Raw genomic sequence first — 13,169 nt, forward strand, 5'->3', positions numbered from 1 at the left:
CCAGGCAAGGGGCCCCTAGCTCCTGGGACTGCCAGCTTCGACCGTGCCCAGCTTCCCATCGCTGGCTCCACCCCTACTTCCTGCTTTCCCTTTTGCCTCCCTGCATTGTGCCTACATATGCAAATTAACCACCATCTTGTTGGCAGTTAACTGCCAATCTTAGTTGGCAGTTAATTTGCATATAGCCCTGATTAGCCAATGAAAAGGGTATCGTCGTACGCCAATTACCATTTTTCTCTTTTATTAGTGTAGATATCCAGCTAAGGTATCCACATACCCTGAAAATATGAGCACCATACTGAAACTAGTAAAAATAAAAGCAAAATATACTTCATGGGAAAGATAGCTTTTCAATAAATGGTGGTGGGGCAACTGGATATCTACATGCGAAAGAATGAAGCTGGACTCTCACCTCACATCATACATAAAAATACACTCAAAATATCAGAGAAAGTACAAAACTCTTTGAAGAAAACAAAGTAGCAAGTCTTTGCAGCCTTGGGTAGACAATGGTTTCTTAGACATGATACTAAAAGTGCATACAACAATAGAACTGTAGAATGTATCTACAAGTAATATTTCTGATAAGAAACTTAAGTTTATACTATATAAAGAACTCTTACAACTCAACAACAAAAAGGCAATAACCCAATTTTAAAATGCGCAAAGGACCATACCTGGTTTGGCTCAGTGAATAGAGCATCCACCACAAACTGAAGAGTCCCAGGTTTGATTCCTGTCAAGGACACGTGCCTCAGTTGCAGGCCCCAGTTGGTGGAGGAGGCAACCAATCAATGTGTCTCTCTCACATCGATGTCTCCTCTCTCTGTCTCTCCCCCTCCATTCCCCTCTCTCTAAAAAACAAATGGAAAAATATCCTTGGGTGAGGATTAACAACAAAAATGGGCAAAGAATTTGGATAGACATTTCTCCTAGGAAGACACACAAATGGCCACTAAGTACTTTAAAAATGCTCAACCATCATTAGTCATTAGGGAAACGCAAATCAAGAATATATAATATCAATTCATGCCCACGAAAACAGCTCTATAATCAGAAGACTGGGGCCCAACTTTGAGGATCTTACCTAAAATTACACAGCTATTAATGGCAGATCTGAAAGCACTAGAATTGCCCTAGCTGGTTTGCCTCAGTGGATAGAGTGTTGGCCTGCAGACTGAAGGGTCCCCGGTTTGATTCCAGTCAAGGGCACATGCCTGGGTTGCAGGCTCAGTCCCCAATGGAGGCATGCAGGAGGCCAATCAGTGATTCTCTCTCATCATTGATGTTTCTATCTCTCTCTCCCTCTACCTTCCTCTCTGAAATCAATAAAAAAAATTTAAAAATAAATAAGTAAATAAAAGCACTAGAATTGCCCTAGCTGGTTTGGCTCAGCGGATAGAGTGTTGGCCCGCAGACTGAAGGGTCTCAGGTTCGATTCTAGTCAAGGGCACATACCTCGGTTGCAGGCTCAATCCCTGTGCAGGAGGCAACCAATCGATATATCTCTCTCACACTGATGTTTCTCTGTCTCTCCCCCTCCAATCTCTCTAAAAATCAATGGAAAAATATACTCAGGTGAGAATTAACAAAAAAATAAAAATAAATAAAAGGAGTAGAACCAAAGTCTTCTGATTACCAACCCAATGTTTTACTCACAAGGTGGTACCCCCTTTCTTGTTACAGGCCATTTGAATGTTCAACTTGCATTTGTGGAAATTCTCTTATGCTCTGCTGAGTAATCCCCTTCTTGTGCATTTCAGGGCTCTTAAGTATTTTAATATACTATTTAACATTAAATTTTATACATCTGGTCCAAATAGATATTTTTAGAATTTAAAAAAAATCCTATAACATTTTACCCTTTTTTTCTAATAAGATTAAATGTATTCAATAATCTAGTAAAAGTTTTGATTATAAGTATCCAACAGCATAAAAAGTACAAAACAGATTTGTATATTTCTAATGTATTAATACAAAGTGCATGGCTACATACAGTACATCCTACAGGCAAAGAGGATAAAGAAGACTGTGGCCCTGGCCCGGTAGCTCAGTTGGTTAGAGCATCACCCTGATATGACAACATTGCGGGTTCCATCCCCAGTCGGAGTACATATCAATGTTTCTCTATCTCTTTCTAAAATAAAAATAAAATTTAAATTTAAAAAAAGAAGACTGTGAAAGAAAAAAAAGAAGACTGTGGTTGAGACCTAGTAATGAATAAATAAATAAATAAACACAGAAGTAGAAATGATCTATACTATAGTATAGTCTACCAATACTGCAGCCAAAATGTATTTAAAAAATTTTTTTCAAAATAAAAAGGTTAAGACTACATATGTCTATCATACAACAAATCCTATCTCTGTCCCCTGAAATCCCCCTAGTTTCATTCGTTAGAAGGGGATTTAAAAGAAAGACTTAAAGAGCATTTTACAGCAGCGTTCCGTTTCCTCTGAAATACTCAGCACTTTAAACTTTATATATATATGTATATATATATATATTTTTTTTTTTTTTCTTTTATAAACTAGATACTGGCTTCAGTTGGTGGAACCTGTGGAAAGGAAGGAAAAATAATCCATTCAGAACTATTCCAGAAGTTGTCTTCTGACAGAATAGCAGGCATCCGAGTTAAACACCGGAGGGTCATTTTTGTTGCTGTGGGTTTGTTTGTTGCTTTTCTTCTAAAATTTAAATTGTATTTTGTTCTCCTTCTACATAAACCTCAGGGACCACTCCTGAGTGGAGCTGGGCAGGGGCTCTGGCCCCCGGCTTCTCAGAGGCTGCTTTGTCATTGCTACAGCAAGGCTTGAATAGATGTGTGTCATGAGGACTTCCCCAAGACGCCTTTATAGAAAATCCCACAACATATGTTCTGTCTTTTCCAGTACGTGAGATCTAAAAAGGAAAAAAAACCTGGCATTCTGGTAGAGCCCGCCCGAAGCCATCCCTGTCTCTGAGCCATCATCTGACTGGTTACTATAACAAGGAGATTGAGCTGGGGAGGCACTCGGGGTGGGTCTGTGAGCATCAGAATTACAATGTTTCAATTCCTTCTGCAATTTGCTGATCTGCTTGCTTTTTATCCTGTTTCCAGGTAGAATTTTCACTTTCTTTGATTTCAAGTTAGTCTATAGACTGGGTCCTGGCCTTGCACCTACCACATGATTCCAGTTTTTTTGTTTAAATATATTTTGATTTTTTTACAGAGAGGAAGGGAGAGGGAGAGGAATAGAGAGTTAGAAACATCGATGAGAGAGAAACATCAATCAGCTGCCTCCTGCACTCTCCCTATTGGGAATGTGCCCGCAACCAAGGTACATGCCCTTGACCAGAATCGAACCTGGGACCCTGCAGTCCGCAGGCCGATGCTCTGCCCACTGAGTCAAACTGGTTAGGGCTCCAGTTTTGTTTTGTTTTGGTTTTTTAATCCTGCTAGTAATTTCTTCCATCTTTTCACAAGCAGGACATAGGCATTACAGATGTCTCCTGAATGAGTCTCATGCAACACAAAAAGGGTCTGGAAGTCCTTTTCATAGCATTTACTGTCTGAATTGAGAACTGGAGAATTTATCTCTGCAAATACAGCAGTCGTCTATCCTTTAATACATCTATGGCTTGTAAAAACTAAACATCTTTTCTGCTGGGTAATAGTCTTCCAAAAACAGCTGTTCTGATACAAAAAAATGAAAGGGTCCAAGCTGCCTGCCACTGAGGGAGTCAAATAAGTAGAGATGAAGTTGAATCTTTATGGTGTGTCTATCAGATAGCAGGCAATCTGAGAGAGCAGCAGGTGTAACACCCTGAAAAGATTGCTCTGACATTTCAATTCAAGTCAGCCCTTCTGTATGATACTAGAGGCCCGGCGCACAAAATTAGTGCAAGGGTACCATTCCTAGGCCTGGTCTGCAATCAGAGCCATCTTCTCTGGCTGCCGTCCCCATCCCCCACTGCCACGCACCCCCGGTTCCCCGTTCCCCATTGGGCAATTGGAGCCTGCGGGCCAGGGGAAGGGACCGAGAGGTTGGCCAGCAGGCCCTGAACAGACAATCAGGGCCTGAGGGCTGAGGGCAGCTCCTGTGTTAAGTGTCTGCCCCCTGGTGGTCAGTGAGCATCATAGCAACCATTGGTTCCACCATTTGGTCGATTTACATATTACCCTTTTATTATATAGGACTAGGGGCCCGGTGCACGAAATTCGTGCACTGGGTGTGTGGGGGGGAGGGGGGGTGTCCCTCAGCCCAGCCTGCCCCCTCTCACATACTGGGAGCCCTCAGGCGTTGACCCCCATCACCCTCCAATCACAGGATCGGCCCCTTGCCCAGGCCTGACGCCTCTGGCTGAGGCGTCCGGCCCGGGCAGCAGGGACCCGCAGCTGCAGCGGCCCCGCAATCGTAGGCTTCAATTTAGGCCCAGGCAAGGGACCCCTAGCTCCTGGGACTGCCAGCTTCGACCGTGCCCAGCTCCCATCGCTGGCTCCACCCCTACACTTCCTGCTATCACTGGCCAGGGCAGCAAAGGCGCCTGATTCTCTGATCATGGCTGGGGGGCAGGGCAAAGGCAGTCCCAGGGCCGCCTTTGCCCTAACCCCCAGCTCTTAGCTCCCCCCTGGGTTTCTGATCACTGTCAGTGGCAGGGGGCTTCTTCCTGCTTTCCCTTTCGCCTCCCTGCATTGTGCCTACATATGCAAATTAACCGCCATCTTGTTGGCAGTTAACTGCCAATCTTAGTTGGCAGTTAATTTGCATATAGCCCTGATTAGCCAATGAAAAGGGTAGCTCGTACGCCAATTACCATTTTTCTCTTTTATTAGTGTTGATGGTTAGAGACTAGGAACAAAATTTAAAGTTAGTGAGTTCCCAGGGTCTGCTTTCTATCATTGTCCTTGCAAAGATTAGCCCTGATAAAGATGAGCCCAGAACGGTGTCTCCCTTCAGATAGGTCCTGTCCTTGATCTGAGCTTAAAATGTATTTTCTTTTGAGTAACAGGCTCATCTCAGCTCTGGGGCTGCTTTATCTTCAGAGCCTGTTCTTCTCCTGCAACACATCCTCCAGTTTCCCGAGTCTATAAGAAAATCTCTTCATTATAGTGAGTAGCTATTAAACAACTGTGACTCTATTTCTATTATATACCTCGCCCCTATCGGTTCCACGGCAATAACTTTCCAGAGGTGCAGAATACATACCAGGCCAACCCCACATCCAATGGCTCCTTCCTCCTCAGCTGCCTGGCCTAGAAAGATTGCCTCCTACGGTTCTGCAGTTGCTACCGCTGGCCAGGAAGGCATAGATTCGGCTTTCTAAATTTTATGTCTTCTAGGATATACTAGAAGTCTGTGACTGCCTCTGGTTAAGAACTGAGCCAAGTAGTGGGGGGGGGGGGGGGTGGATATTTTTCATCAAATATATTTTTTGTATTATTTGAATTATTACCATATGCAATGGAACATAGAAAATAAGTGTTCATTACAATTATTCTGATATTTATGGTAGCAATAAACATATATATAATCAGAATTTTCCCCATGATCCCAGAAAGATTAGTTTATTTTCTAGTTTTCTTTCCTTTTCCAGTATTAGAAAGAATTGTTTATTCACACCCTCTCTGACATGACAGATGCATAACCCTAGCGGGGTCTCCACTGAGAAGCAGAATACCTTGCAGAGGAAGGTGCCCAGGCAGCCATCTATATTTGCTGGGAAGTTTGTTCCTATTTCCCACTCTGCCAAAAAAACTAGATCTGCTTAACATATTCCCCAGGCCTGGCAAGTGTGGCTCAGTGGTTGAGCATTGACTTATGAACCATGAGGTCACGGTTCGATTCCCGGTCAGGGCACATGCCTGGGTTGTGGGCTCGATCCCCAGTGTGGGGCGTGCAGGAGGCAGCTGATCAATGATTCTCTCTCATCACTGATGTTTCTATCTATCTCTCCTCCCTTCCTCTCTGAAATCAATAAAAATATGTTTTGAAAAATAAAAAAGTTCCCCAATCTCTTTAAAGGAAGCCAGGTAGAGGGAGGCTGCAGCTGGTGTATTAACCTCAGCAGTGTTTTCAAGCCATAAAAAACACTACAGCAGGGCTTCCCCTAGGATTGCTTAAGGGTCACCCACACTGGGGTCCCCAGCCTTGGGCATCAGTCAGCTTGTCCTGAGGGACCCCTAAGCCTGAAAGTGGATTTTACTGATCAATCTGGAGCTGGACTTATGTGGTGATAGAGGTGACTGGCTGGTGGGGGGCCTGGCCCTCAGGCTGTGGAAGGTAGAGTGGCTAGGCACTCACTCCCCAACGCAGGCAAGGTCTGTCCTGTGCACTGCCACCAGGACATGGGGAAAGATCAGAACACAGGTCCAGGGGTTCCAAGGTCCTGTCCACATCAGCCAGTCCTGTGGTGCCCTCGCCAAGGGCAATGAAGCTATAGTTACCTTATAGCAGTGGCACTGCTGCCATCAGTCAGGCCTTTGAGGCCAAGCTGCGCAGCCCTGTCCGAGCACTGAGGCTCCAGGTTCGCTCCTCTCCATGCATTCATGAGGCAGCAGGTGAGGAAGGCCCTGGCAAGCAGGCGCTGGTGCAGCTGACATTGGAGGCAATCACCGTAGCCTTGAAGCAGGTCTCAGGCTTGCACGTGAGATCACTGGGCACCGAGCTCCACCATTTGGTGGCCTGAGTGGTAGTGGAACTCAACAACAGTCTCCAGGGAAATGCCATCGCCACAAAAGTTTTGAAAGGTGCCATGCAGGGACTGCCACCCGCAAGCACAAGTACCAGTGCTGTTCCAGGGACAGGCGTGGCATTCCGGTCTGCATCTCCACCTTGCCCTATGTGGAGGGTTGCTCTATACATCCCTGCATGCTATGCCGAGACCCCTTTCCTAGTTTTTAATAATTCCACCTTTAATTTGTTATGCTATAAGTCCCATTATTAATTCCAACAGCAACATAAGGAAGACAAAACTTTAGAGGTCTTTTTAGTTACCTGTAGAGTTTAAACACTTAGTAGACTAGAGCTATAGAATTTCCTGACTAAAAAAACATCCATCTGAGCCCTGGCTGGTTTTCTTAGTGGAGCATCAGCCTGCAGACTGATGTGAAGAGTCAGGGTTTGATTCCCAATCTAGGGCATGTACCTTGGTTCCGGGTTCCCCAGCCCTCCTAGGGGATCTTGAGGGAGGCAACCAATCAATGTCTCTCTCACGTCAATGTTTCTCTCTCTCTCCCCCTCCCTCCCTTCTACTCTCTCTAGAAATCAATGAAAAAAATATCAGGTGAGGATGAAAATAAATGACATTCATATGAAAAATCAAATATGCTATGTTGGGTATAGGTTCTAAGCTGAGTAATCATGATGAGGATAGTATGTGACAACACAAAACTGTTCACTTATTCCTTCCTTCACTCAAATATTTAATGAAGATTATGTACCCAGCCTTATGCTAGGAACTTCTGATATAACAGTCATCATAAATAGACTTGCTTCCTGTTCTCATGGAACTTACTTAGTCTAGTGGAGGAAACAAGCATAAATCAAATCATTGCAAAAAAATTTAATGTGTAGCTAAAATTGGGATCAGTGCTGTGAAGAAAATTATTCTGCAGGCAATGGAAGTTTTTAAAAAAATAACAGCATGTTCAGATCTGCAGATTAGAGTAAGAAAAAAATATTGTAGTTAAGTGAAATTACAGTGTAGAGAGGTACTTACAGCAGTAAGACCAAATAAGTACATAGAATTACAATGTTAACATTCTTCAAATTCTTATAAAAGGTACCAAGGAATTTTCAGTGATTACAAATCTAAGGCCGGTTTTACTGCTGATGTCCTCAAAGCACTTTGGTCTTGCCATAGCCCAGGGCCTTGGTTCAGCAGATACTAAGTCTAGACACTGCTGAGTGAGTAATATCAGAGCCTTTTCCTATCGGGTCTTCTTTCCATGACCCTGCCAAGACTTCAGAGTCAAGACTATCAGCATCATGGTCAGTATAGCTCTCCACTTATTTCAGAAGAGAAGACTCTACTCACCTGATTATCGAGTTTCAGCTGTCGAAGCTTCATAGCCTCATCTTCAAAGGCACTGTTTTGAAAAAGTGGAAAAAAACATGTAAAGAGAAAATCTTTTTAAAACCATGTCAATTTTATCTTTTCCATGTATTACCATAGGCTATTTGGAATCAGTGAATTCTGCCTTAGGGAAAGCATCAGTTTTAGAATGCTGCCCACACTGACTTGCCATCCTTACTGCCACAATTATTCAACAGAGGACCTGAGGATATTTTTGCCATTGATTATTAGAGAGAGTGGAAGGGAGGAGGAGAGACAGAAAGAGAGAAACATTGATGTGAGTGAGAGTGACACATCAATTAGTTGCCTCCAGAACTCCCCCCCACTGGCATGGGGTGGAGGTGGGGGGCAGATCGAACCTGCAACAAAAGTACGTGTGCCCTTGACTGGAACTGAGCCCACAACCCTTCAATCTGAGAGCCAGCACTCTAACCACTGAGCAACCGGCTAGGGCAACAGGTGTTTGTGTGTGTGTGTGGTTTTTTTTATGCAAGAAAACAACAAAATGGAATCAAATGACATCTTCAATTGATAAATCAAATCCTTCTGAACTTTTTTAAAAATACATTTTTATTGATTTCAGAGAGGAAGGGAGAGGGAGAGAGAGATAGAAACACCAATGATAAGAGAGAATCATTGATTGGCTGTCTCCTGCACACCCCCTACTGGGGATCCAGCCTGCAACTTGGGCATGTGCCCTTGACTAGAATTGAACCCGGGACCCTTCAGTCCACAGGCCAATGCTCTATCCACTAAGCCAAACTAGCTAGGGCCCTAATTTTTAACTTTTTAAAAACTCTCTCTGAAGCCTTTTCCTAATTTAAGATTTTATTTTGTTACCCAACATTCTTGGAAAGAATAAACTATAAAACAAAGCAGAAATGATCCTAAATTACTTGTATAATGAACTTCTACTGGGAGCTTACAGTTGGTTGGAGCATCGTACCATATGCTGGTCCAGGCACATACCCAGGTTGGGGGTTCCATTCCCAGTCAGGATGAGTACAGGAGGCAGCCAATCTATGTTTCTCTCTCACATCAATGTTTCTGTGTGTGTGTGTGTGTGTGTGTGTGTGTGTGTGTTTATCTCCCTTCTTCTCTCTAAAAATCAACAGAAAACATGTCCTGGGATGAGGATTTTTTTTAAAAAGAAGACAAATTCCATGGCTACAAAGGCAAGCATGGCTTTTCCTGCATTTGGGGTAAATACAACAAAGTATCTATCCGTGGTTTAATGGTTTAACCACTACATTCCTACATTTTAGAAGGTTTTATGCATTTTAATAATGCATAGCAACTTGAAATTTGCATACCGTCTCCAAAACTCTTCCTGCCTATTAACCCTTTAGCCATAGGTGTAGAGGAGCATTCTCATTCTCTGACAATCTCCTCTATTAACTCCCTTATATCCTTTATGTTTAAAAAATCACACTGGATATTCAAAGGAAACCATCTCCTTTTTCCTGCTTAAAAGAAAGATAAACAAATAAATAAAAATGCCAGGTACAATTCTGGCCTCAGCTCTTTGGGCACCTACATTTCTCCTATATATGTTCCTGTTTTCCTTAATGTCATTAATACTCAATCACATATTTTACTATTGTAGCTTAATGAATACAGTACTGGAATATTATTAGTATTCAGTAGATTTTAGTATAAATCTGAAAAAGTTCTACATAAAACGACTAAGGGAAAAAATATTATGAACATTATATAAGAAAGGGCAAATTGGTGAAAAAAAATCCACTGTTATGGATTTTCAACAACTACTACTGTGATTCTTTCTCCAACTCATGTTGCCTTCAACTCTAAACCAGAATTGTAAAACCCTCTGGCATGTAAAAATAAATAAATAAATAAAATAAAATCATCCTATGCCCCTCCCACCTGAATGCTAAAGTAACCCAAATAAAGCTAAATTCTGACACACAACTGAAGTCCTCAAACATTTCTCTGAAGGCCTCTAATAATGAAACCAGGTGTGTTTTTTCAATATCCTATGTTGACACCATTTAATTCCTTTCATCAAGCCTGGGCAAGCTGAGCAATTTAAGTAAACAGGGTATAATCAAAGCATTTAACCTTAACACAAGAGACACTAAAAAGAAGCTATGTAACATTTAGATGCCTCTTATACATCAAAGCTATACTTTTTTTCTGAGCTCTAGCATTAAATTTTAACAGCAGAAATAATAAAGATATTTTATGTACTTATATTAAACCTGAACTAGAATTTCTAGTCTAAACTGGACTATGATCTTACTGAATTTTTCATTTTTCCCTTTAATATTCTCTTTCCCTCATTTCACACTAAGTTGCCAAATAGCAAACCTAACCAAGCCTGGTTAATAAATCAACACAAAACATGGAGACTGGTAGAAGGGGTGGAGATGTGGAAAAGGCTGACCTCACACCCATGTGTCAGATGAAAATCAAGAGAGATCTTGGCTATAGAGGTCACCCCCTGAGGAGTGAGGGGTCCCAGCCCCACACCAGGTGCTCCACCCCAGTGTTCCAGTGCTAGGAAGAGAAGTTCCCATTACTTCTGGCTGTAAAATCCAGAAGGGATTGTGGCTCAGTGAGATACCGGGCAGCTGGAGTCCCAGGTGTTCCTCTTAAAGGGCCTGCTCACCTACTTAATCAGACTCACTTGATCTGAGCTCCAGCAGCGGGGCAGCATCTTGTAAGGCACCAGGGACAAATGGGGAGGAATTAAATAAAGTACCTGACATTAGGGTGAGAGCTGGAGGAGCAGCTTTCTCCCAGAGAGAAGTGCCGGCAGAGGCCATTTCCTTTTCTGAGTCCTCCACACACAGAGCCAGCAGGTGGGTGCCATATCTGAGTCATCAATCTGGTTAATGCTCACCCTGTCCTGGTGATTCCCTGAGACTCTGCCCTGCCCTACCCAACATTCAGGCCCAGCCAAACTGTTTACAGTGGCATTTCCACATTAATGGCCTGTCTTAGCTCCTGCTTCAGGCTTTCCTAAAATCTCTCAAGCAGCATCTGGCCTCGGAGTGGCATGTTCCTCTTGCTAAGTGGCTATCCAGAGGATGCTCTAACCCACCGAGCTACCCGGCCAGGACAAAAGCCAGTTTATTAAAAATAAAAAAAAATCTATTCTCTTAGCAACTTTCACATTCTACACCATGCAGTGTTATTAACAGTAGTCACCAAACTATACATTACACCCCCATGACTTATTCATTTTATAACCAGGAGTTTTGACCCTCTTCACCCATTTTGCCTATCCACCCTCAGCAACTACCAATCTGTTCTCTGTATCTCTGAGTTTGGTTTTTTGGTTTTGTTTAGTTTTTTAGACTCCACATACAAGTGAAATCTTAAGTACAGGTTTCCATACTATGGGCCGCAGGTGGGACTTTCCCCACCCCTGATTTATATGGCAAAAAAATAACTTAATAAATCATACCATTTATATCGAATTCTACACTAAGCTAACACCCTTATGAGCTCTCTCAGGCTTTCCTGATACCTCAGGACACATCTTGCTAACAGATGCACAAAATAAATCCGAATACAGCACAAATGCTCACAGACAGTTCAAAGCTTTGGCAGCTGGATGCTGAGTGTAGTTCCTGGCAAAGGGGTCTGGTGGGGCTTTTATATATATATACTAGAGGCCCAGTGCACAAAAATTTGTGCACTCGGGGGGTCCCTCAGCCTGGCCTGTGCCCTCTCACAGTCTGGGACCCCTCGGGGGATGTCCACCTGCTGGCTTAGGCCCGCTCCCTGGGGAATCAGGCCTAAGCTGGCAGTCAGACATCTCTCTGGCAGACCAGGAGTCCTTGGGGGATGTCCACTTGCCAGCGGGGACCAGGCCTAAGCTGCAGTCAGACATCCTTAGCGCTGCTGAGGAGGTGGGAGAGGCTCCCGCCATCATTGCTGTGTTCGCAGCCGTCAGCCTGGCTTGTAGCTAAGCAGAACTCCCACCAGGGGGCAGCTCCTGCATTGAGCGTCTGCCCCCTGGTGGTCAGTGTGTGTCATAGTGACCAGTCATTCCCAGTTGTTCTGCTGTTAGGGTCCATTTGCATATTACCCTTTTATTATATGCCTGGTGCATGGGTGGGGGCTGGCTGGTTTGCCCTGAAGGGTGTCCCAGATCAGGGTAGGGGTCCCGCTGGGGTGCCTGGCCAGCCTGGGTGAGGGGCTGGGGGCCATTTTCAGACTGGCCACACCCCCTTCAGGGTGGGGGTCCCTGCTGGGATGCCTGGACAGCCTGGGTGAGTGGCTGATGGCTGTTTGCAGGCTGGCCACAGCCCCTTCAGGGTGGGGGGTCCCTGCTGGGGTGCCTGGCCAGCCTGGGTGAGGGGCTGAGGGCTGTTTGCAGGCTGGTCAAGCCCCCCAGCAGGGACCCTCACCCCTTGAGGGTGTGGCCAGCCTGGGTGAGGGGCTGATGGCTGTTTGCAGGCTGGCCACGGCCCCCAGCCACCCAAGCTCCCAGTGGAGGCTGGCTGGAAGCAGGTATCTGGGATTTATTTATCTTCTATAATTGAAACTTTGTTGCCTTTAGTGGAGGCCACAGCCAGCCAGGGCAGGCGGGAAGCTTGGCTTCCTCCATCGCCGGGGCAACCAAGCCTCCTGCTTGCTCCAGCTCCATGGCTGCCGGCCACCATCTTGGTTGGGTTAATTTGCATAGTTTCTCTGATTGGCTGGTGGGCGTGGCCTGGGGCATAGCAAAGTTATGGTCAATTTGCATGTTTCTCTTTTATTAGATTAGATTAGATACTAGTGACCTAGCATGTGAAATGGCACGAGTCCTGGAATCCCTCCCCGCGCATGCCTCCCCGTGCACACAGCCCTGCCTTCCCTCCCAGAAAGAGTCCCACAGCCACCGCCCCTACCACCACCATGGGAGGCGGGACCCAGAAACCAGCCTGCCACCCCGGCAGGACCCAGAAACCCTCCTGCACCTCCGGTCAAGTCCTCCAGAATCAAGTCCCCACCCACCCACGTGCACCTGCTGCACAGGCAGCCTCCTGCTGATTGGTTATTATGGGGTAATGGCATGACGACCACAGGCTTTTTATATAATTGACTAGAGGCCCGGTGCAGAAAAATTTGTGCACTGGCGGGGGAGGGGGGATGGG

The 13,169-nt window shown here is 44.8% G+C and overlaps 1 protein-coding gene and 1 pseudogene across 4 annotated transcripts in view; both read right to left on the reverse strand.

Annotated features, from left to right (window-relative positions):
* TULP3 (TUB like protein 3) overlaps positions 1-13,169 on the reverse strand; it is a 78,408-nt gene that overhangs the window by 33,486 nt on the left and 31,753 nt on the right. For 2 of the 4 annotated variants that reach the window (XM_059683871.1, XM_059683870.1), the window contains exon 2: positions 8,020-8,071. In XM_059683871.1, the coding sequence (XP_059539854.1) occupies positions 8,020-8,071 (52 nt within the window). Of the gene's footprint in view, positions 1-677; positions 855-6,427; positions 6,655-8,019; positions 8,072-13,169 lie in introns of those variants that run through there. The other 2 variants (XM_059683872.1, XM_059683873.1) reach the window with 2 other exon arrangements.
* Positions 2,553-4,154, reverse strand: LOC132226228 (SIN3-HDAC complex-associated factor-like; annotated as a pseudogene).

This window comes from Myotis daubentonii, chromosome 2 (genome assembly GCF_963259705.1).
Source record: "Myotis daubentonii chromosome 2, mMyoDau2.1, whole genome shotgun sequence".
In the NCBI taxonomy this organism is placed as follows: domain Eukaryota; kingdom Metazoa; phylum Chordata; class Mammalia; order Chiroptera; family Vespertilionidae; genus Myotis; species Myotis daubentonii.